Here is a 23,963-nt window from a genome sequence, read left to right as displayed (position 1 = left end):
ATTATATTTTTTAAGGAGAAGATAATTTTTTAAAAAATTGCTTCATTTTTCAATGATTAATAAATTATTATTTTTTATCAATCAATATTTTTATTAAACAAACACATCAAAATATAAAAATTAATTTTTAAAAAATTATTTTGTACGAAACAAATGAAAATTCAAAAGGGTCAGTAATAATAAACTAAAAAGCCGAAAATTTTAAGAAAATGGACATCAAATTTTCATTGAATGGGCCATTGGCTCACATTCTAAGCCCAAAAAGATTTGGACAAATCTTCTTTTGTCCAACAGACAAATCCAAGATTAAAGATCGTGGATGATTTCGACACACGCCCCCCCAAAAAAAAGCCCAAGTCTTCTAAGAAAAATGTGAAGACAAGAAAGCGAGTTGAGAAAATTTCATATTCAAGAGAGTAGTTGGTTCGGCCGAAAAAGGAGAGTGTTCGGTGTGTTGCTGGGCATTGTCTTTGTCAGCTGCGAGAGAAGGACAAAGGCAACGGTGTGGGATCCTCTGTCTGCGCCCACAGATCACAATATAAACTTTCTCTTTCAATTTCGCTTCTTGTTTCTCATTGGCTTTCTCTCTATCTCAATCAGATAAGGTAAGATTTTCATACCCAATTTCCTTCTGTTTCTTCTTTTGTTTTTTCCCGGTTGTAACTTTAGATTTCATTTATGTTTTCTCAAGTAACTTTGAAGGAAAAAAAAAAGAAAAAAGGGTAATTCAAAGTTCAACTTTTTCTTTCTGTTTCCTTCGTTTTCTTAACAACCAAACAGGGTATGGCTGAAACGTTATATTTTTTGTTGATTATATAGAGTTTTTTTTTATCCATTTCTTGATTTTAATTTGGCAACTTTTTTCTGCTGCTGATTGCAATTGGAATAATTAGAACAACAGCAATAGAAAAAACCTTCCGACTCTTGTAAAAATTCACAACCTTTTTGTTTGATTTGTGCTGTTTTTTATGATTGCACTTTGCAGAGATCGTGTTGATCTAATGCTATGGCTTCTACTATTGTAAATGCTCCCTGTACGGTTCCTTCAGTTAAAGGTTTTGATACTCAAAACTATGTTGGTCTGAGACTAATCTCTAGTTTAAGGTTCAATTCTGGTAGAACTTCAATAACTGAGCGTTCTCATCGCCTTTTGGTGGTGAGGGCGAGTGAAAGGCACGATGGACATTTGAAAAAGATTGAAATGAGTATTGAAGAATGCGAGGCTGCTGTTGTAGCTGGGAATGTGCCGGAAGCTCCTCCAGTACCTCCTAAGCCAGCTGCTCCTGTTGGGACTCCCGTGATTCACCCTCTTGTGAGTGTTTGAAAATGAAATGATAATGCAATTTATCTTCTGCCCTTTGTATAGTGCTGATTAGTTGTATTTATATGCAAATAGGGGTAATGTGATATGAACTTGTAATTAATTCGATTGTATCTGATTAGTTTTGGAATGTCATCGCCAAGTGTTTGGTCTATTGAATGGTGATTGTTTAAGTATGTATTTGGAACTTCACAGGTTTGGTTTTCTTGTCTTGTGACATGGATGAGATTTAATCAACAACCTTGTGTTCTTCACATCTCTTCAATTCGTGACAATGAAATGAAATAATTCAAGTTGTAATTGTGGTTTTGAGGCCAGTTGGTGCACTCTTTTTTCTTCTTTGCTCATTTGTTTGTTTTTGTTAGCAACTTAGCAGGCGACCTCGTCGTAACCGCCAGTCTCCTGCATTGCGAGCATCATTCCAGGAAACAAGTATATCTCCTGCTAATTTCGTATATCCACTTTTTATTCATGAAGGTTGGTATTCTATGGATATTAGTCTGTTTCCGGTTTTGGTGAAAATATGAAGCTAATAAGTTAAATATTCGAAGAGGATCAATTCTATGAAAGACCCTGATAAGCAGCCTCATATCATAACATGAATATTATATTGTTGCAGTTTTCTTTTCTATGACTTTCGTCATACTTTTCTCTCTTCTTACCTTCTGGTATATGCTTAAATTTAATTTGATACAGTTCCTTAAACCTGCAGGTCAGGAGGACACACCCATTGGAGCTATGCCAGGATGTTATAGGCTTGGATGGAGACATGGACTTGTTGAAGAGGTTGTTAAGCTCTTTCTGATAATGTCTCTTTTTTCACAAAACGTTTTGCATTAGCCCCTCAATGCTATTGCTCAAGCAGTATATTGTCATGTTTTAATGACTTACGTATTTCATGTAACTATGATAATAAACGCTCTAATGATTGTTGAAGTTATAAACATATACAAGCATTTTGTATAATTATTTAATCAGTCAATTGTGAAGTTGTTTTGAAGTATGCATTATCTGATGCAGGTAGCAAAGGCCCGGGATGTTGGTGTTAATAGTATTGTGCTCTTCCCCAAAGTTCCAGATGCTCTGAAGGTTTTGATTCTCCCTCTAGAATTCTATTTTGTTTGATATGTTGATGTAATGTAATTGGTCTTTTGCACATTAGTCTCCCTCAGGGGATGAAGCCTATAATGACAATGGTTTAGTGCCTCGAACAATACGGCTGCTAAAGGACAAATACCCTGACCTTGTAAGTAAATGTAGTTCATCCTCTGATTTGCATATTATTTATAGTGATGGAACTGCCAAATTAAGGTGCTTTATGTGTTGAAACATGGTGATGACTTATTGGTTTATTAGGTTATCTACACGGATGTTGCTTTAGATCCATATTCCTCAGATGGGCATGATGGTATCGTCAGAGAAGATGGTAAGACAGAAATGTTTCATACACTTTTGGTTGCTATAAATGGAGTATCTCGTTTAAAACATGTTATTCAAAGACAGATGCCAAAAGCCTAATTAATTAGTAAAGGATTCGGTTGAAGATATAAGCATAGCCTGGAAAAGATGCGTTAATCTTACTTAGCTGCTTTTTGGTTTGCTAGGTTCCCATACAAGTTAACATAGAATGATACTTGTTTTCCTTACCAAAAATGCTGTGTAAGCATCGAGTTTTGGTTGTTGAGAAATTTCCTTTTTGGTCAAGAAAATTGTGTTCAGGTAAAGTTACTAGGTTCTGAATAGATATGTGCATAGAAGTATTAATTCTATTTATGTTTCGTTTACATTGTAGGAGTCATAATGAATGATGAGACAGTGCATCAATTATGTAAGCAAGCCGTGTCCCAGGTAAGTTTTGTAGATTTTTAACTGTTAGAACATTTACGCTTAGGCAGAAATTTAATGTTGTCATCAGAGTTCTATATGCAGTAATGGCATATGATGACGTGCCATGCTTGTGGTACATTTGTTGTGGCCATTGATGTCTCATGCAAAAGTTTTCAGTGATCGTCTTTGCATTTGTGATTTTGTGCTCTTCCCCTCCACCCATGGGTCTTACTACATATCCATGGATTAACTTTTTATTGATGCTTTATGTTTGAGTAAATAGTGTTTCAAAATTTTGCTATTACTGCTTTAAATGGCTAGTTATTGAAATATTTGGAGTTTGCTAATCGTTTGCAGAGGTCTCTTATGCTTATTTTATGTCCTATTCCTTTTCTGTTAGCTTTGTCTTGGTTGACTATGTTTTGATTCTTTTGGTGGTGTATTTTTAAAAGGCCCGAGCTGGAGCTGATGTCGTTAGTCCCAGTGATATGATGGATGGACGTGTAGGAGCTATTCGCGCTGCCCTCGATGCTGAAGGCTTTCACCATGTTTCTATTATGTCCTATACTGCGAAGTAATTTGACTCTGTATCTTTGTCCTTGCATTCCTATAGACGTCTGTTTCTAGCTCTACCAGTTTCTAAAAGTAGGTTTCACTGAAGCATGGTAAAAGACCCATGATTGTGTTAAACCATTGCAGAGGTTTTACCATGTTTTTTCTTCCCCCCACCACCAAAAAAAAAACAAAGTGCTGTGAGGGCAAATAGAGTGATATCATTCTGTCGGGATGCTCAAAGACAATATACCTTTTGATGCTGTTACTTAACTGCATAAGACATTATGGGTTGTCTTATTCTTTGGCCTTTGAACATTTTGAGCAAATGGAATATGTTGGCAGAAATTACTCTCAGTTATTCTTGGTCACCTGGGTGAAATCTGTTGTCACTATTTATGATTTTTTTTCTGGCATAACAGATATGCAAGTTCATTTTATGGTCCATTTCGAGAAGCACTGGACTCCAATCCACGTTTTGGAGATAAAAAAACGTATGAATTCACTTGACTGTATTGCATTTTATGTGTTGTCATGGGAATTTTTTGATGCTCACATTTGATTGTTAAACTCGGTTGTTAACAACAGGTATCAGATGAACCCAGCGAATTACAGAGAGGCATTAGTTGAGGCTCATGAAGATGAGGCTGAAGGAGCTGATATTCTTTTGGTTAGTATGGCTTTTTTTAGAAACTTTGAGCTCTTCTGATTAATGGCAAATCTCCCTTCGTGATGAAGTCTTTAATTGGATCATAGGTGAAACCTGGTCTTCCTTATTTGGATATCATAAGACTCCTCAGGGATCGATCTGCTTTGCCTATTGCTGCATACCAGGTATTCTCTTTAAAATGTCCTGCATTTTCTTCCCATTCTGTTAATGAAATTATTTCTGTAAATTTCTTTTCTTTTTTCCTTTCACAAGATTGGAGGAATGAGTTTTCCACTATAGTACCTAATTCATACTTCATGGAACGAAGGATGAAGAAAGATAGGATGGCATAAGAATAGTAGAAAAGGGGAAAAACAATTAAAAGGAGTTATTTTTGCATGAACCCAACCATTCTTGTATAAGATACTCAAGATTATGTCTTTATTAGCAATTAACTATTCCTTAATTTGCTTTGGAAAAGGTGTGGGTTTGGTGGATGTCCTTTAAGACTGCTTCTAGTTGTAACACACACATAGCTCTATGTATTCTTATATGTAGCACTGCAAGGAATGTGACGCATGAATTGCATTTCAAAACTTAGCCATGGGGAAAACGTAAAGGAAAGAAAAGAAAAGGCAGCAAGCTTTTACCTGCCCTGACCTTTTTTTTGACATTCTTTTTTTCTCTTCTAAATTGTAAATTCTTGTGATGCATTAAAGTATACATTTGTAGCTGACTTAATCAAACGTAATTTTTTTTTCTAAAAATGTACCTTCTTTTTTCCTTTTTCCCCAAAAATGTATACTTTCGCATTTTAGCCTCTCTATCAAATTTTAAATTTAAATTTTTATTTTTATGTTGCCCAGGTTTCTGGTGAATACTCGATGATCAAGGCTGGTGGTGTTCTCAAAATGATTGATGAAGAAAGGGTTATGATGGAATCATTGATGTGCCTCCGCCGGGCTGGTGCTGACATCATCCTTACATATTTTGCTCTGCAAGCTGCAAGATGTTTATGTGGCGGGTGAGCTTTTTGGCTGATTGTGCAAAAAAAGCTTGAGGTACGAAATTTTCTATTTGAGAGTGCTAGATGTTAGAATGAGCAGGAGTTGTTATAGAATGCTTGACTTTAACAGTTTTTGGCGTAAACCTCAAGTAAATCAAAATAAAATGCTGTCAATCTATGTCATATCTAAATCAAAGTGAAATTTGGAATGATAGGTATCCTTTTTCTGTTCTTTTGAGTGTAATTCTAGATGCATATTCAAAAGAAGAAAGTAATTTAGAACTAAACTTGATTGAAGTGTAGGTCTGGTGGTGTGGTGTAGGTATTGAGAATGTTAATCCAAAATTGGACCGAGGTACTTAATAATGCATTATAAATTATGTATATAAATGAATGCATAAACAATAAATTTATGGATTATACCGATAAAAATCACTTAGTTTATGTTTTAATGGTTATGAACACAATCACAAAGCTACAAGAATTATACCTTGTAAACATGAACTGAGAGATTTATCTAGTATGATTAGGTAAATACCTCTTTGCTTTTAGACATGGGAGATCAACTTGCTAGGTAGGTTTCTGAAACCATGGTAGAGGAAATGGATATTCTGATTTTCATAATTGTGAAGCAGTGTTCAGCACTTGTCATTCAAAATTTGGTGTGTTGGGCCTGGTTGTTGCAAACTTAATGCTCTCTGCAGAAAAGTTGAATGTAGAGTACTATTACTTGAAACATTGAACATCGAAACATTCAATTCTTTACATTGCCAAAGTGGCAAATCCTGCCCTTTGGAAGGACCACACCCTAACTAGACCAAAATTACTGAGAGAACATCACATTGCAAGCACTCCGAATAATCTTGTGCTCAGTTGAGTGGGGGATATACGAGAGGTAGCCTCTTCTCTTTAAACATGCTCAATGAGGTATCTTTCTGCAATAGTGGCATGAACTGAAGCACCAAAAGGAAGAACATCTTCATCGATCATAAAATATGGCGAGTGAACTGTGTGTGTAGACCCGAAGGTCTCATTCCTCACGCCAATGTAGTAGAAGGCTGCCGGAACCGCCTCTGAATAAAAGGAGAAGTCCTCGGCACCCATCATTGGAGGGACCACCCTGAAATTTGGTGGTCCGAGCAAATCAGTAGCCACCTTCTTTACATGCTCATACATTCTGTCATCATTCACAGTTGGGGGATAGATTGTGTACTCTTTTTCAAAGAAGTCAACCATTGCCGAGCATCTAAAAACACTGGCTTGCTCCACGATTACCTGTGTTCCATGTCACGTGTGTGTTAGATGGGGAAAACCAGGCTTGCAGTGGCGGATCCAAATATAAAAGTAAGGCAAAACCATTCAAAAATTCCTTCAAAATTTGAAGAAAACTCTTGAATTCGTCACCGCAGCCTGGACTTAGGATTAGAATCCAAATTAAAAGCATGACGAACCTCTTCGATTCTTTGAAGGAGGTTGTAGAAGCTGGAATTGGAGAAAGCCCTGAAGGTACCTCCAATTACCACCGTGTCAGGGATCATATCAAGATCACTGCCTCCATTGAATGAAGTTACAGATACGACCTTCATTACAGACAAGATGGAACTGGAGTTAGAAATATGAAAAAGGATCAAGAGTAAAAACAACGTTAAAGGTGGAGAAAGAAAAACCTGGGAGTCCAATGGATTTGATTCGCGAGAAACAATTCCTTGTAGGCTAATTATAGCAGATGAAGCAGCCAATATGGGGTCAACTGAGTGGTGAGGGTTCGCAGCGAGGCCTTTTTTTCCACTGATCACAGCTCTAAAGAAGCCGCACCCGGCAAGCAGAGGACCAGGCCTTGAGCCAATTATAGCCGTGGGGTGTTCATGAGAGACATGGACAGCAAAAATGGCCTCTACATTTTCCAGGGCCCCATCTCTAATCATCCCCTTAGCACCATTTCCTGCTTCCTCAGCCGGCTGAAAGAGCAGTACAACAGTTCCCTGAGACAGCCAAAGGATTAAATTTTAAAAAATAATTATTTTTTGTAAATAAGGACAAAGCTTCAACATTATAAAACAATCAAATTGGGTTTATTTCACTGTCTAAAGACTCTAAAAGATTTTTGAATTCCAACCAAATTTTGTTTAATTTTGGAACCACGACATTTTTTTTTAATATTATCTTTTACAAGAAGTTAACCATGGTTTGAGGGAATTCCTTTTACTAGGCAACAAAACGTGGGGGAGAAATTATTCTTCTTCAACATTACTTTGAAGATTCTTCCAATAAATAAGGCTACCATTTAGTGAAAATTAAATTTTTTAAGCCTTTTATTTGTCGGGAAAAAAATTACCGGCGGTGATATTTGAATTTTAAAATTATTGGATATCATCTTTTAACATAGGTGTATAAATCAAGTGATCTAAATCTTAGTTCTTCCTTGAGCAAAAGATTCTTGTTTATCTAAGGGTTTTTCTCAATATTCCCAGGGTCATGATATACTCATGCAGTTATTTTATGTGCCTAAGCACGTTTGGAAACAAAGATTAATTATACTAATTAAGCAACAAATGTTTACCACTTCGTCAATATTTTTTACTTTTCTTAACCTCTAAAGATTCAGATTGTAGAGATGGAAAGATGAGATTGATTATGCAGAAGAAGAACAATCCATTAACCTAGTGTCCTAATATAATATGATATAGAACTGAATGAAACAGCTTCGAAGTCGCATCTAAATTCAACATCTGAAAGCCAATCTCCCTTATAACTTTTTGTAAATCAATGATGTCCATACAATGTGATAAAATGAAAGGTTTGAATCAAGCTCTAGATTTGTACCAAGCGAAATGAACAGACAAAATGAAAAATGTTAAGCAGAAAGCAGCAATATATTTATTACACAAGCAGTTCCACAATTCAACATCTACAGAAAAACAGTGGTTCAAGGTTTGGTAGCTTATCATTTATGTCTTGGACAAAAGAAAAAAAAAAGTGGGAGATTCTCTAAATTGAAAACCCTCTGAATAGATGAATAGGCTGAACAAGAATTGGATCCAAATCTAGATGAATTACAGTATGGATATGGCTTCAGTATTCATTTTTTTTTTCTTTATAAATTCAAGTTCATTCTCTGGACAACCCCAACACCAAATTTCATTTAGCAAGAAGACTGACCACCTTTATGTGGATGTGAAGAAATCTGCCTATATGAGTGAAAGCAAAAGTAGAGGACAAAAGGGGTGTCATAATTCTTTCCAAATACAGCAAAACAAGAAAACTACCAAAGGCCATTTATAGCTCCACGATGGCCCAGGTGACTAGTCAGCCAGGAAACCAATCCTTTCACTTTCAGTCAAGCAATGATGTCCACACAAAATAAATCCCTTTATCAAAAGGCAGCGTTTCCCATCAACAAACGCTAAATTTTATGATTGGATTTTAAAACGAGGCCTAAACCAAGAAGATTTACAATGCATCCATTGCATAAGGAAGAATTAAGAAAAATAAAGTGTATTCATGACATGAAATGATCTACTATTAAAAATTCAATGAAACATGTAGATGAGACTAGTTGGTGATTTTACAGAAGGTGTTGAGTTCGAAGAAAAAAAAAATCAAACCTTCAAAAGGTGTTCTCTATTCTTCAATATTTTGGCAGCACCAACGAGCATTGCAACATGTGCATCGTGCCCACAAGCATGCATTTTCCCGGGAACTTTGCTTTTATGCTCCCATTCTACAGCTTCCTACAGTAAGTTACCCCAAAAATCAACGATGCCATAATATTCTATATGCAACCTCAAAAGTAAAGTACCTTTCTTTAAGATATGGAAGAAATTTCATTTAACCATGGTCTTGACTGTCGAAAATTTCAATGCGCCGAATTTATTTGAAGATCTCATCAACTTCCATCTTAAGAAATGAACATTTTATAATTTATTATACCTAATTAGAAGTACACTTTTTTGTTATATTTGTTATCATTATTTATCCATATAATATAATTTAGCAAAACAGAAAATATTGTACTTACATGACAATAAATTCATCCATCCTACAAAAAAATCTCAAATCAGCAACAAAAAAAGATAATCTCAATTTTTCATTTTCTTAATAAACCTTAATATTCTTATGTTGATTCCAAAACATTTAGTGGTTCATTTCCACTCCTTTAAATTCCATTAGGAAAGTAGTTGACTCCAACTTTATTATACAAAAACCCTCAAAATTTCGGAACTTCCAAAGTCCAAAATATTGTCAGCAAATGAAATCCAATGTTCATGAACCACCTCCCCTCATTTTCTTCTTACCTACAAAAGTACCAACTACCTAGTACCTGAACATATGTACATATATTTATAGAAGTACATGCATGTATATCAGCATACATACATGTATATAATTATAAACAAACGTATATGTATACATATTTTTTTGGAAAAAATCGTCCTAAAAAAACCTATCTATACCTGTATAGGAAGAGCATCCATGTCAGCTCGGATGGCAACAAAGGGCGGGCCACCGGTTCCAATCCAAGCCCGAATACCCGTTTTCGCCAAAGGGTACCTATATTCAATCTCCATCCGATCTAACTCGGCTCGAATCAGCTTACTCGTTTCATACTCTTCAAAAGCAAGCTCAGGGTTCTCATGTATCTTCCTTCTCAACACTTTAATCCACTCTACGTTCTCGCGCTTCAGGGCCAGTCCCAACACCGCCTTGGAGCAGTTCACGTCCCATACCTCGCAGCTGCTGGAAGAAGCACGTGAAGCAGACGAAGAACTTTGGTTCTTATCGGACATTGAAGAAGCCTTTGAATTTATGGAAGTTATGGCGTCGAAAAAAGTGGTGTATTCATTATCCGACGACGAAGAAGAAGTTACGGAGTTAACAAAAACAACAAAATTATTAGCAAGGAAGGGTATAAAGATTAAGAATAAAAATAAAACATATGGTTTTAGAGAATTCATGTTTGGAGAGAAAGAAAAGAAAAGAAATTAAGAGAGAAAGAAAAGTGAAGGAAGAGTTTCCAAAAAAAGGATGAGAAGACAAGGCAAAGAAAAGGAAAGAGAGAGTGAAAGGGACAGGGAATTAGTCACGTTGGAAAACATGGATGTAAGATAAAATAAAATAAAATAAAAAGTAACTGAATTTTGAAGAGATTGGTTCAATGAAGCACTGCCTTCGATGCTATTTTGTTTTTTCTTTTTTTAACATTTCCTCTTTAAAAAATTTATTGGTAAAGAAAAAAAGAATAAAAAATAATAGACATAATTTTATTCGTAAATAAAAAAAAGAATAAAAATTATTTTGTTTTTAAAAGACATAACTTTGCCTTTTTAAAAAGAATAAAAAATTTTAAAAAGGCATAACTACCTTTAACCTTATTTTATTATTATAATATGAATTTATATTTCAATTAAATTTATCAATTGAGGTTGATATCACTTTATTTAATTACATCAAATTCAGTTAACTACTTTATTAATAATATAAAATATATATGACTTTTTTAAAGACTGATTAACTGTATTGAAAAAGTATGTTTAAGAATTTTAAAGTGGGTATAATTTTTTTTTTAAAATTGCATAATTTCATAGTACAAACATTCAAGCATGGGGTATCAATTCTTATTTAAAATTAATTTAATTTAATTATAGCTTTTGTTTATTTTAGAATTTTCATTTGGTAAATAGAAATTAAGAAAATAATTTTTAAAGAAAAAGAGAGGGTGATTCCATGCTGAACAGATTGTTTAAGTTAATCAATGCATGCTCGCCATGTGTCCAAGTGAAAGGGCTCTCGATTTGGTAGCCCAACTCAGCAAGATTCATCATTCCTCTTCATATTCTGTGTGCATGAAATGCCTGGTGTCATACGGGGTAACGGCAGTTATCTTCAAATTTGAAATTTGAATTAACGTATAAAGAGTTTTCATGATTCATTAATACAAATTCACGTATAAAGATTTTGTTTTAAAAATTTTAATCTCTTTTTTAATTTTTTATCTTATTATTTATTTAATTAAAAAAATATTACGCATATAAATTTTTTAAATTTATAATCTTTAAATGTCAATTTTAATAAGATATAAGTTGATTTAAGAAATAATAAACACCTATAAAAATTTATTGAGATGCAATATAAAAAATAAAAATTTATTTAAAAGTGATAAAATTTAAGAATTTTTAAATAATTTAAAAAAAACTCATAAACTTTAATTTTTTTTTTTTTTTTTTAAGAAACTGGATGATTCTGATGCATTTCAAATAAAACATTTGAAAATTAGGTTTCGATATGTTTAATGTTTCATAAAAAAATAATTAAATATTGATGATATTATTAATGTTTTCTTTTTTTAAGGAACAGTATTAATGTTTTCTATGACTTAGAACTGATTTTTTGAGCTTTATCACTAATTAATGGATAATTAATGTACCCAAAGAAAAATATTTATACTACAAATTCTATGTTATAGTTAGAGTGGAATGAATTCACACTGTTTGGTAAGAGGGAAAGATGAATGAAGGACAGGGTGTGAAAAGAAAATTATGATCATTTTTTTTCTTTCGATCAGAAAAAAAAAAAAGAAGAGAGAAAGAAAATGAATTGATCATTCACATATTTCTTTTCTCTACAAAAACGAGAGAAAAATATTCATTCAAATTAAAATAATAATTTTATTTACAATTTTACCTTTAATTTATTTGTATTTTTTTATTTTAATCTTTCATATTAAATACAATGAAAAATAATTTTCTTTTCTCATTTTTTAATTCCTTCTATTTATTGTCTTCCAACCAAACATAGTCTTAATTACGACGTTTGATTATCGTTGACTTTTCAGTTTATGAATAATTGATTTGAATTGGTATTGGAGAGTTTGACTGAGTCATGTGAAGATGTTACTTAGAGCCAGTGGTCAGTAGTGTTAGTGTTGAAAACAAATTATAAAAGCTGCAAAGCCGTTGTCCAAGAAATTCTTACAGTTAAAATAACGAAAGCTGAGGGAGATTTTATTCTTTAAACCAAGGAAATTGAATAACAACAAATGGGTATTATACTTTGATTTTTTTTAACCTTTTTTTTTTATATATAATTGCAGATTTTGTTTGTAGAAGTAAGATGACTGTAGGACGATATGGACATTTCATCCAAGATTGAGATTCATATCACTTACTATTCTTCAACCCTCCACTCTTTATACTTTTTCACATGTTCAAAAAACTAAACATGCCAAGTTGTTTTTTTCCACTTTTGTTTTTTTTTTTTTTTGTTAAGTACATCTTCTCCCACCATTTTTTCAGTTTTTTTTTTCAATAATTTTAATTACATATATACAATTTCATTAACCATTCAAATATAAATAAATACTCGATTGTTGAATAATTTCGGGCTCAATTCTATCAATAATAATAATTTTAAATTTAAATTTTATCGATGATTTTTTTATTAGCTTTAATATCAAATGCATAATTTTTACAAAATCAAGTTATTTAAAAAAAAAAAAAAACTTTTAGCCCAATATCCAAACAAAATGGTGTGAAATTTTTTGTGCATGTTCCAACCCTTTTTGTGTTCCTCCGAATTTGAATAATAATATATTGAAAGTTAAGTCTCAAATGTGGCCAAACCCTAATTCTCTACAAAGGGATAATAGTAGTTTTGGATTTGGTTTTGGAAGAAATAAATATATTTTCTTTTCCTTTTTGAATCAAACCAAACCAAACACACATGAGAGGTCAAATTGCCTCGATTAGAGGTGAGCAAAAATTGGTTTGAACCAATTAAATCGATCAAAATCGAATGAATTCGGTTGAATCAATTCGATTTATTCGGTTTTAGTTATAATCGATTTTTTAAATCGGTTAAATTAGTTAATTCGATCGATTTTTTGTTTTTAAAATTGATAACTGTACTGACTGAATTAACCGGCTTTCTAATAATTAAAAATAAAAAAATTGAGATAAATATTTTTATTTATTTTTTTTATAAAATATTGTTGAAATTATTAAATTCTTTAGTAATTTAATTTGAATGATACTAGAGTTTGAATTTTATTGAAATGAATTTGTGGTTAAATAATTATTCATGATAAAAAAAAATGATAAAAAAAATTGGTTATTTAACTGAACGATCGAATCGAACCAATTTTGGTTGGTTCGGTTATGATCGATTATTTAATAATATTCGATCGATTCGATTATTTGTTAAATGAAAATCAATTAAATTGATTATTGATGTTTTCGAATCATACCGATCGAACCGACCATTTACTCACTCCTAATCCCGATCATTTTCTTAAATCACATGAAAAAAAAAAAAAAAGAAGGCTGCCAATGGATAATGTACAACAGTTGGGGTTGGCGACATGTTCCTTTAATTTGACCCATCTAGGTAGTCACTGTTTCTAAAGAAACTCAAAAGCATTAACTTCCTTAGTTTTCTTTTTCTTTTTCCTTTTTGTTTTTCCCATTTCAAGCTAGAGGAAAGCACAATTAATCCACGTGATCAATTTGTATGGTAGATAAGGATACTATAATATATTATATTATATTTTTGATAAAAAAATTATAATTTAAAATTAAAAAATTATACGTATTAAAATTTAAAATTATTAAATATTATTTAATAATTTTATAAATTAATTAAGCTAAATCTTAAATTTTATACTATATTTTATTATATACTAATATATTTCACATTATAATGCCAAAAATGTGATTTAATAATGGCTTAAAAATTAGGGTTACTAAACCCTTGGAATAAAGGATGGATAGAAGAACAGCTGGCACTGCCAATTGATGTTAAGTGCATGTGAAACATTTTTCTTGTTTCTCATAAAGAAAGGATATGTTCAATAATATCTTTAAATTATTCTGTCTCCTTATTTGTTATAGGTAATGTGTGCTTTGATATGGGAATAGAGTTGGGGGTGTAATGGGTTGGTTTTATACTAGAATTGGAATTTATTCTTCCATAAAAAGAAAATTTTGGAATTTATTATAACAAAAGAAATTGGATATTTTATTAAAAAGACCAATTGGTTTTATTTTTAAAAGGCAAACTTACTCATTGTATGAGTATAATATTTGCAAAATAAAATAGATAAAACAAAAGATGCTCGATTTGGTTCACAACTTCACATAAGAAAAAGTGACGATCAAATGATGAGATCAATACTTGTATTTAGAGATGTTCATGGATCGTAGTAGATTGGATTTAAATCGAATTTATATTTAATATTAATAATTTATATATTTGTTTAGATTTGATTCGGTTTAAAATTTTAAATTTTAAAATTTTTTCAAATTTGGCTTAAATTAAAAAATAAATTTCAAAGTCACATATTAAACTTAATTTATATAATAAAAAAATTTAAAAAATATGATTAAATTAAGTTTAATGAGATTATATTTAATTTACATATATATAAAAATTAAAAACAAAATTATATATGTAAAAATTAAAAATAAAAATTATATAAAAATAAAATTAAGTTTAATAAATATATAATTTTAATTTTTAATTTATATATATTTAAATTAATTTATATATAATCCACATATAATATATATATATATATATAAAAATTTAGGTCAGATAATATCGGGTTTGGATTTTAAATTTTTTATTTACGGTCGGATTCAAAATTTAAATGAATCTAAAAATTGTATCTAAACTTGATTAATGGATTTTAATTTTTTTTCAAGCCCTTTCAAAACTTAAGTGGGCCTTCAAATTTAGACAAATATTTTGATTCTTGAATAGATCTACTTGTACTCATCTAAAAATTAAAATTTAATCCTTTTATAATAATTTGTATTCTTATAATGCAAACTATATATATATATATATATATATATATATATATATAATTTAAATGTTGCAGATCATTGCCGGAGAAATGAGTAATGAGAAAACATGCACTAGAAGCAATGTAAGATCGGAAATTAAGTTTGTTCATCATCCATAATTATCATCTACATATAAATATTTAAATATACGTAAAAGATGCATTTGGTTGGAAAATATTTTTTTTTTTGAAAGATTCTTAATATATATCATTAATGGATAGAACATCTTGTTATGCTTTTATTTCATTTTTTATTTTTATTTTTGAAATGTCTATGTTTAATAATGATTTCGCAATTTGCTGAACAATTTTTCATATCTTTAAAGATTTTAATGGGATGGAGATGATTTCGATCAAAAGATTTCACAAATAAGATGTCATTTTCATTACCAAAGTATACTTCACCCTAGTTCAAGACTTCATTTGTATCTATGCTTTAATTTATATATTTGATAAATATTGATTTTTTTTTTTTACGAATAATCCAAGATAGATAGATTGTTTAATTCCTTGGTTAAGTTACTAGTTGGACTCCAACCCAAAACCACTTATGTCGAAGAAAACAATTTTACCAATTGAGCTAACATTTTATTAATATAAATATTGATGTTAATTACATTGCACTTTTGCACATAGTATGCATGCTTTTAATGGGAGCATGTCATATACAATTTTTTTTTGTATAATTTTGTAATTGTTTAATTATAATAAAAAAAATTATGTAGAGATTAATCATTTATAAGTGTGGATTTCATATAAAATTTTGGTGGACCTCCCACAATTATAAAGTATGATTGATTACTTGTATTATAATAATTATACGTGATATGCTCTCTTTTTTAGCACATATTGAGAACACTTTTTTCTTTTCATCTTGAACCCTAAGGGATTATATCACCTACAATAATTATAGTACAATTAATTAATCACAATTTAAAAATATTATATAAGATTCATCAAAATTTTATACGAAACTAACATTTATAAGTGATTAACTCTTACATAAATCTTTATTTTGATTGGACAATTATAGTATTATAATAAAAGGAATTGTAAATAATATGCTCTCTAAACATATTAATCTCTTTTTATATAAAGAAAATGATTTCTATATTTTTAGTGAAAATTTTAAATTTCATGACAATTTGAAAACATATCGCTTATAATTATTATAGTATAATTAACCAAATATAATTTATTTTTTTTATTTTTTTAAAATTCCTATTCTAACATTAAACCCCATTCCCTACTAAATACCTACATTATACGCCTAAACTTTCTCAAATCCGTAAACTCCAAGTATTAACTCTAATAACATACCAATTGATCCAAGATAAAGTCGACATTAACTAATTACAATTTAAAATTATGTGAAATTTATCAAAATTTATATAAAATCTGTACTTAAAAGTGGTGGACTTCTATATAATTTTATTATTATAATTAAACAATTTTAAGATTATAATAAATAGAACTATAGATGAAATGCTTTCATTACATTTTGCTATAAACCTTTTTTTTTTTTTGCTTTCAGTTTTACTTTGCTATTATTAAATTCAAATTATTTCATTCATAGAGAATATTTTTAGTAAAATATGAGAAAATTTTGGGGCATATCTTAGCTAAAGCAATAGATTTATCGGTTTCTTAGGTACATGGAATGTAATTACCTAAATTGATTCATTCAAGGAAGAAATGCATGAACTTAAAATTATAGATAAAAAATAATGAAAGCAGCAACTCAAAACCCCTTTAAGGTTCATCCAACCAAATACGAAAGTGGATGTATCAAAATTCAATTTCATGCTTCAAAATCAATTAAAAATACATATATATATTTCCGTATCAAACACTTTCTTTATAAAGACACAAGAAGAAAATTTTCACGAGATAACTTTCAATCATTAACATAAGATTTTTATACATCAATTTCTTCCGATCTATCGTCACCTATGGCTATCCAAAACATATAGGATTCCTTGCCTTCTATTTCAGTCAGGAAATTTAAAACGGTCAAGGATTTAACATTGAATCAATTATTGAAGTGTTGAAATAATTTTTTGTGGTTGACAATGGGTTTGGGGACAATTCAATCTTGAGTCACAACGAATCTATCAAATTATTTAATTCAACTTTATTGGATTCCCTATTGGGCCATAAATTTTTCATAAAGTCTCAATTTCATCATTGTCCTAATTTTTTCCTTCTTAAATCTCAACTCCAAGATCAAAGATAAAACTTTCATAAAATTTTTTTAATAAAGTTTGTAAAATTTTTAAAAAAATGATTTATTAATGACCTTAATAAAATATTCAAATTGATAAATTGATAAAATTTAGTGTGAAATTAATAATATGTAAAAAATTATTAAAATTATTATTTATAATTTAAATTTAATCAATACTTATTTAATTATAAAAATTTTATCAATATTTTTATTAAAAATATAAATAATTATATAAAATTCAATTTCGATAATTCGGTAGCATAAGCATTTGATAGTCGACTCTCATTTGATATTTGATGTCAATATTCGATTCTCAATTACATTGACTATGGTCGCGATTAATCTCGTGACAAGATTTGAAAGCACATTTGGCTTTGTGATCCAGCCTGAAAGAATACTCGATTCTGTGCCAATTCTTAGCTCACGTTGACTTGGGGTCTATCATTGTCAACTATAAGAGTAATTCTCGATAAATCATAGTTAACACAATAATCATAAAAGTACTTGAAAAATCATTTCAACAATCAATAAATAATAATTACTCATACTTTGACCATAAAACAATAACAACTAAAAAGAGAGAGAGAAATAAATACCAAAATTTTAAAAAATATCTCCCAAACTTTCTTGTATGTATAAAAATAAGTAAATAATCAACGTCTGTTATTTGATTTTTTTTAAATAAAATTTTAATTTCGAGTTTTATAAATAAAAAAAATTTAAAAGAGTTTTTTTTTATAAGATTTGATCCTACTCAATTTCATATTAATCGTAGTTCAAAGTAATTTTTAAATATAAAAAAAATCCCAAATAAAAATAAATAAATAAATAAATTTATGCATCAATCACCCTAGCTACAAAAAGTTAAAATAATGCTAAAAGTATCATTGAAATGGATAAAACTGTTGCCACCTCAAATGGACACTTTTTTTTTCCCAATTCTACACCACAAACGCCGTAGGGTGGTGGTTGAGGCTCGAGGGACAAAATGAAATTCCAATTGAAAAAATTAGCGAAATTGTGGGTGAGTAAATAAGAGAAAAGAGAGTGATTTGAGGGGAATATGTGAAAGAAATATTTGACTAAACAACAGTATATAACAAAGGAAAAATTGATGGAATTTCCTTACATTCATTGAACATCACTCACCAAAAGGAACCAATCGATGGGGATTTAGGGTTTGAAGACTTTATGTATCATAAATACAACATGAATGTAACCATGATACCCTTGGGGTTTGTTTGGTTTTCAAATATATATATTTTTTGTTTTCTAAATTTAAGAAATGTTATTTGGTAATAAAAACTAAATTTTTTTTTGCTTATATCATATTAATTTGAATTTTTTATGATCTTCTTCATTTTAAAATTTTTTTTTGATACAAAAAAACTGCAATCTCGAAATACGAAAAGAGATTGTAAATATTAGAATTTAAATTCGAAACTTATTAATTGGATATTATCTCTTAAAAATAATTATGTGAACTAAATTTAGATTTAAACTTTTTTCTCGATATTTTTTTTATTACAAAAAATATTTTTTTATGTAAGTATTGAGATATTTTAATGAGAAATCATATTTGAAACTTACAACTTTATTTATTGTTTAGGTTAGCCCTTAATTTCCAAAATTGCCAAATTAAACCTATAGAAATAAACTATTTTCATTTTCATTCATAACTATGTTCGCACAGTATATAATTCTAAATACAAAACTACAAAACTCAAAATATAATTGATGAATTGTCCAAAGCCAAACACATCCCTTTGAAAGGGCATGAAGGCTGTTTTAAAAGTTTTTTTTGGTTCTACTTGAATAAGGAAGTGAAGGTAGTGATGGAATAATATGGGTCATATTGTTTCAAGGCACAGGAGAAGGACTCTTCTCCCTTGTGCTAGCCTGTTAGGGCCAAGAGGGGAACGATGCCTAATGTGGGTGAGATAGATACATCTCCTTTTCTCTCCTTCACAGCTCTTTAACAACAATGGACTGATGGCCACACCCTAACATGAATGGCTCTTCTTGACTCAGTCATTTTTGTTTGTTTGTAATTGAATACTGCTTTTAAATATATTTAATAATTTCTAATATATAAAAAAGTACAAAAATAACATGATTTAACAAAAAATTATGTATAAGTTTGATAAAAATAAAAAAATATATTATATTTGGTATGTCAATATAAATTTAATATAAAATTTTTCATATTTTACACTTATTGACAAGACATAAATACTATAACATATACAAATTATTAGGTCTACTTCCAAAGACACCAAAAATTTTGAAAGAAATTTAAATTTTATTAGAAAAATGCAAAATTATCACATACTCTATTCAAATAGATTTTTAAAATTAATAAAGTAATACAATAAATAAAATATACAATAATATTTTAATTTCATTTGCAAAATTTAAAAAACCCCATCATATGAAATAATGATAAAAAAAATTTAACATTGGCCTTGAGTCCTACAAAAATAAGCCTAGCAAAAAGCTCTTATTAAATGAAATGGTCCATCTAGCTTAGATTAATACATCAATAATTGCTATTTATGTTGCACAAAGAGAAAGGAAAACTGCATATAAAAAAATGGCCTTAAGCTTTGCCAATGAGGTCATGAGGGTTTTTTTTTTTTTTTTTTGTCATTCTTGTGTAAACATTCACATGTTATGTTAGGATAGGTTGAGAACTCTTAGCTTTCAATACGTTAAGATGACAATTGAATGATGTCAAATCTATTTGAACATTTCTTCATTTATATAACTGCATAATTGTAGGCAGCTGAAATTGTTCCTTTCTCATTTAGGCTAAGGCTTCATTTTTCATCTTGGAGTTTTCAACCGCATTGTCTCTTCGGTTTTTAATTAAATGGAAAGGATATAGTAGTTTATTATATTATAGAAGAGTTGAATGTTAAATTATAAATAGAATATATTTTTTAATTATGTTAATCAAGTTTTATATTTAATTTTATCGTTATTGATATTGTATTCAAGAAAAGTCGAATTTAGGGCATTGCTCAGATGATTTTTTTTTTTTTAAGAAGTGGTTTTTAGTAAGAACAATATCCTAACACTTAAAATTTTTTCGGTTCCAATTTTTTTCGAATGAATTAAATATATAAAATTAAAAAAAATTAAAGGGTAGATTAAAAATACAAAATAAAGTCAAAACCCCCTAAAGATCATTGAAAAAGAGCAAAGCGTAACAAGCTTTGAGTGATGATGATGGAGGAGTATCAGGGCTGGTCATCCGCTTAGCAGTGAAGTTGAAGGACATTTTTATGGAAGAGAGGTGATTTTTTACCAACGACTACTTATTTTTACTGCAAAACTTTTTTGGGACGGTGACTGAACAGTAGACCCCGCATGTCTTAAAACTTAAAAATATCTCTGCTGCTGATGTTTGCGGTTGAAACTAATTAATGTCAAGAAGATAAAGCTAGCTTTTCCCTGAAAAAGGGGCATCACCTGAAACAGGTCATGCCCCATTTTCAGAAACGTGTTAAATTTAGTTTCAACATGATCACATCAATGTCACCTGAAAACTTTAACAAAGGCATGACCAAGGATTTAGATTCGACATGAAAATGGATAAGATCGGAATTTTATCCCTTTAAAGGTTTTTTTATTTTTTTTTATTTTTGGGACAATTAAATTTCATTATAAAAAGATGATCAGGTCACAAATTTTTTCTCTTCTTCTATTTTTGGATAATGATACCTATTGATTAATAAATATTTTTCAAATTAAAATTTTAATTCATTGATTGGTATAAATTTAAAATTTAAATATAAACTTTTGTAATATTTTTATATTATTTTATTGTGATATTTTTGTATAAAAATTAGTAAGTTTTTCTGGGTCTGTATTGGCGGGGGCCTTTTCAGTTATTCATTCATTGTGGCCTAAAAGAAAGGCAGGATAGAAGCCGTTTTGCCTTTGTTAGAACAGCCCTTTGTCATTGACTGCTTGGGCTTACCGCCCACTGACAAGCTTAGTTAATAGACTGATGGAGCCCAGGGCTGAGGACTAAAACCTTCTTTGTCAGTTCCAGGAGACTACGATCGAACATCTATCAGTCCAATTTGGCGTTGTGAAACTATAAAACAGAAAAATAAATAAGCCCCAAAGCGTTTTTCATTTCTTTCAATTTGACCATGGAATTTTGCAATTTTCATATTGCACCATCTAAATTTTAAATCCTCTGCCCTCAATGACCCTTGTGATTGTGAATGCTTGACTTGTAATCTCTGGTTGCTCTTCGAGAAATCTGAAAATGGGAATGGCAACATACCAATTATAGTTGTCTTGCCCCTAAAATAACCCGATAACTTCTTTAAGTGAAAGGATTAAATCGTCATATTTTTTTTACTTTAATTTGAAAATAATTCTTAACAATTATCTCTTATTAAAAGTATAATTTCATTGAATCAAATCAATATAATAAAAAAATTTGAATTTGAACTTGACTTCAAACTTGATCCAATCTTGATGAAGTTTAAATTTTTTTAATTCTCAAATGTTAACTTATAATAGCAAACACCATATCTTAAGAGGTGGAAGCTCTCAAGTCGAATATCAAGTCTTATTTTATTATCTTTGAGTCATCACACTACTAGAGATTTTTAAAATAAAATATAAAAAATAATCTCACGTTAAAAAAAAAAAAAGAAGACAGATAGTTAAGTCTTTTCAAAATAAATAGATAAGTCTATTTAAAATGAACAGTTTCAACTATTCAAAGAAAGATAGTTTTTATTTATTCAAAATAAATAATCATGTATATAAAAAAATGACATTTATTTATTTATAAAAAGATCCTCTGGTTTTTTGAAAATATATAAAAATAATTCTTAGAACTCTCCATATTTCTTCAAACTCTAGATTTCTTTTATGAAAGTTTTGTTGTAGAAAACCTTTATAAAAGTTTAGTGATCTTGTGACACGCCAGTGATTGCTTGATGGACTGATTTCGTTAGTATAAAATGCAGTCAGTCACTGGACTTCATTGTGTCCTTAAAGTTTATTACTTATAACCCTTTTGCACACTGACTAAGTAAATAATGCGGTGGGAGCAAATAAAACCTTAAGAAAAATGGCATCGTTACAAGTCTTGGAGCTTTTTCTCAAAATTTTAGATTTACCAAAAATAATAATTCCAAAATTTTCTGTAATTGCTCTAACAATTTTAAGGTTTTATCTTATTCAACAATGGCTACTAAAGCAACACCCAGGGAATTGGTTTCTAGTTTTGTCAAATTGGATCATTTGATGGTGGTAATTTTCAAATATGACAGAAGAAGATGTATTTTTCTGCTTTTAACTTTGAAGGTTGTATATGTTTTGGCTACTCTTAGGCTAAAAAAATTGAAATAGAAAAATCTATTGTTGCAACAGGAGAGAGACAAAAATGGGATAATACAAACTACATGTGTAAAAAACATATTCTGAACGGTTTGTCTGATAGCATGTTTGATACCTACCAAAATGAAACTATTGCAAAGAAATTTTGGGATAAATTGAAGACCAGGTATATGACCAAAGATGCAACAAGTAAGAAAATTTTTGTTAGTCATTTCAATAATTATCATATGTTTGATGAACATTTTGTGATTGAACCAACTACGTGAAATTAAAAGAATACTTAATCAGTTTAAATAATATAATATGAGTATAGATGAAACAATTATTATGTCTTTTGTAATAGTCAAAATTTCCCGTCATGAAAAGACTTTAAAAGAAATCTAAAACATAAAAAAGAAGAAATCACTTTCAAGGCTTTGGCTAATCATTTTCGAATTGAGGAAGAATATAAAAAACAATAACATAATTTTGGTTCGGTGATGCCAAAATTCATATTTTGGAGGAGAGACAGACTACAAAACTTGACAAAAATAAGTTCAAGTTCAAGCAAATTGCTAATGGGTCTAAATTCAAGAAGAATAAGAAATGATCATGTTACCATTGTGGTAAGTTAGGGTATTTTAATAAAGAATGATAATTACGAAGAAAAATGATTCTTCAAAATGGGACACTTCTAAAAAATTTGTTGCCATGGTTTTCAAGATCAATATTCTTAAAAATGATAAATGTTGGTGGGTTGATTTTGGCGTAACAAAACATGTGTGTAAGGACAAAAACATATTCACAACATTCAAACCAAGTGAATTGGCAATGTCCTCTATATGAAAAATTCTTCTATAACAATAAACAAAGGTAAATGGATTATTGACCTTGAATTCACTTATGAAAAAATTCTAACTTTGAATGATATTTATTATGTAACAGAAATTAGGAAGAACTTGGTGTCCGAAAGTATGTTGAACAAGTTTGGTTTTAAATTTGTATTTGAGGTAAATAAATTTATTCTATCTAAAGAAAGATTTTTATCAGCAAAGAATATATGTATGAAGGAATGTTCAAACTCAATATTATTAATAAAAATAAAAATGTTATTTCTGCTTACATTGTTGAATCTTTATATTTATGGCATTTATAGATTAGGTCATTTAAATTATAGAAAATGCATGATAC

The 23,963-nt window shown here is 29.7% G+C and overlaps 2 protein-coding genes across 4 annotated transcripts; one reads left to right on the top strand and one right to left on the bottom strand.

The window, feature by feature from the left end:
• Window positions 1–393: 393 nt before the first annotated feature.
• On the top strand, window positions 394–5,564 carry LOC111315646 (delta-aminolevulinic acid dehydratase 1, chloroplastic-like). 3 transcript variants are annotated; one of them, XM_022917536.2, is made up of 13 exons: window positions 394–605; window positions 986–1,312; window positions 1,687–1,798; window positions 2,034–2,107; window positions 2,342–2,410; window positions 2,484–2,567; window positions 2,678–2,747; window positions 3,114–3,169; window positions 3,601–3,722; window positions 4,123–4,194; window positions 4,289–4,370; window positions 4,457–4,534; window positions 5,216–5,564. In XM_022917536.2, exons 2-13 carry the CDS (start codon window positions 1,007–1,009, stop codon window positions 5,375–5,377), a joined length of 1,287 nt encoding a protein of 428 aa, XP_022773271.2. In that variant the 5' UTR covers window positions 394–605; window positions 986–1,006; the 3' UTR covers window positions 5,378–5,564. The 3 variants fall into 3 exon arrangements, with proteins under 3 accessions (XP_022773271.2, XP_089605568.1, XP_089605567.1); XM_089749442.1 differs by lacking the exon at window positions 394–605 and adding an exon at window positions 640–722; XM_089749441.1 differs by lacking the exon at window positions 394–605 and adding an exon at window positions 646–781.
• Window positions 5,565–6,056: 492 nt separating this feature from the next.
• On the bottom strand, window positions 6,057–10,382 carry LOC111315645 (IAA-amino acid hydrolase ILR1-like 6). The gene is made up of 5 exons (XM_022917535.2): window positions 9,810–10,382; window positions 8,961–9,086; window positions 7,023–7,337; window positions 6,807–6,935; window positions 6,057–6,630 (listed from the first exon to the last, which is right to left on the bottom strand). Exons 1-5 carry the CDS (start codon window positions 10,308–10,310, stop codon window positions 6,265–6,267), a joined length of 1,437 nt encoding a protein of 478 aa, XP_022773270.2. The 5' UTR covers window positions 10,311–10,382; the 3' UTR covers window positions 6,057–6,264.
• Window positions 10,383–23,963: the final 13,581 nt, after the last annotated feature.

Source organism: Durio zibethinus, chromosome 20 (genome assembly GCF_047325235.1).
Source record: "Durio zibethinus cultivar Kanyao isolate XHJ-2024 chromosome 20, ASM4732523v1, whole genome shotgun sequence".
NCBI lineage: Eukaryota > Viridiplantae > Streptophyta > Magnoliopsida > Malvales > Malvaceae > Durio > Durio zibethinus.
The sequence above is the reverse complement of the archived record's forward strand: the minus strand, read 5'-3'. Positions and strand labels throughout refer to the sequence as shown.

Bases quoted from the DNA above. Each gene is read 5' to 3' on its own strand.
- LOC111315645 (XM_022917535.2), bottom strand. From the start codon at position 10,310: ATGAATTCTCTAAAACCATATGTTTTATTTTTATTCTTAATCTTTATA. The intron at 7,338-8,960 runs GTTTGATTTTTT...TGGCTGTCTCAG, and splicing joins ATAGAGAACACCTTTTGAAG to GGAACTGTTGTACTGCTCTT. The intron at 6,936-7,022 runs GTTTTTCTTTCT...TCTGTAATGAAG, and splicing joins CAAATCCATTGGACTCCCAG to GTCGTATCTGTAACTTCATT.
- LOC111315646 (XM_022917536.2), top strand. From the start codon at position 1,007: ATGGCTTCTACTATTGTAAATGCTCCCTGTACGGTTCCTTCAGTTAAA. The intron at 2,411-2,483 runs GTTTTGATTCTC...TTTGCACATTAG, and splicing joins AAGTTCCAGATGCTCTGAAG to TCTCCCTCAGGGGATGAAGC. The intron at 4,535-5,215 runs GTATTCTCTTTA...TATGTTGCCCAG, and splicing joins TGCCTATTGCTGCATACCAG to GTTTCTGGTGAATACTCGAT.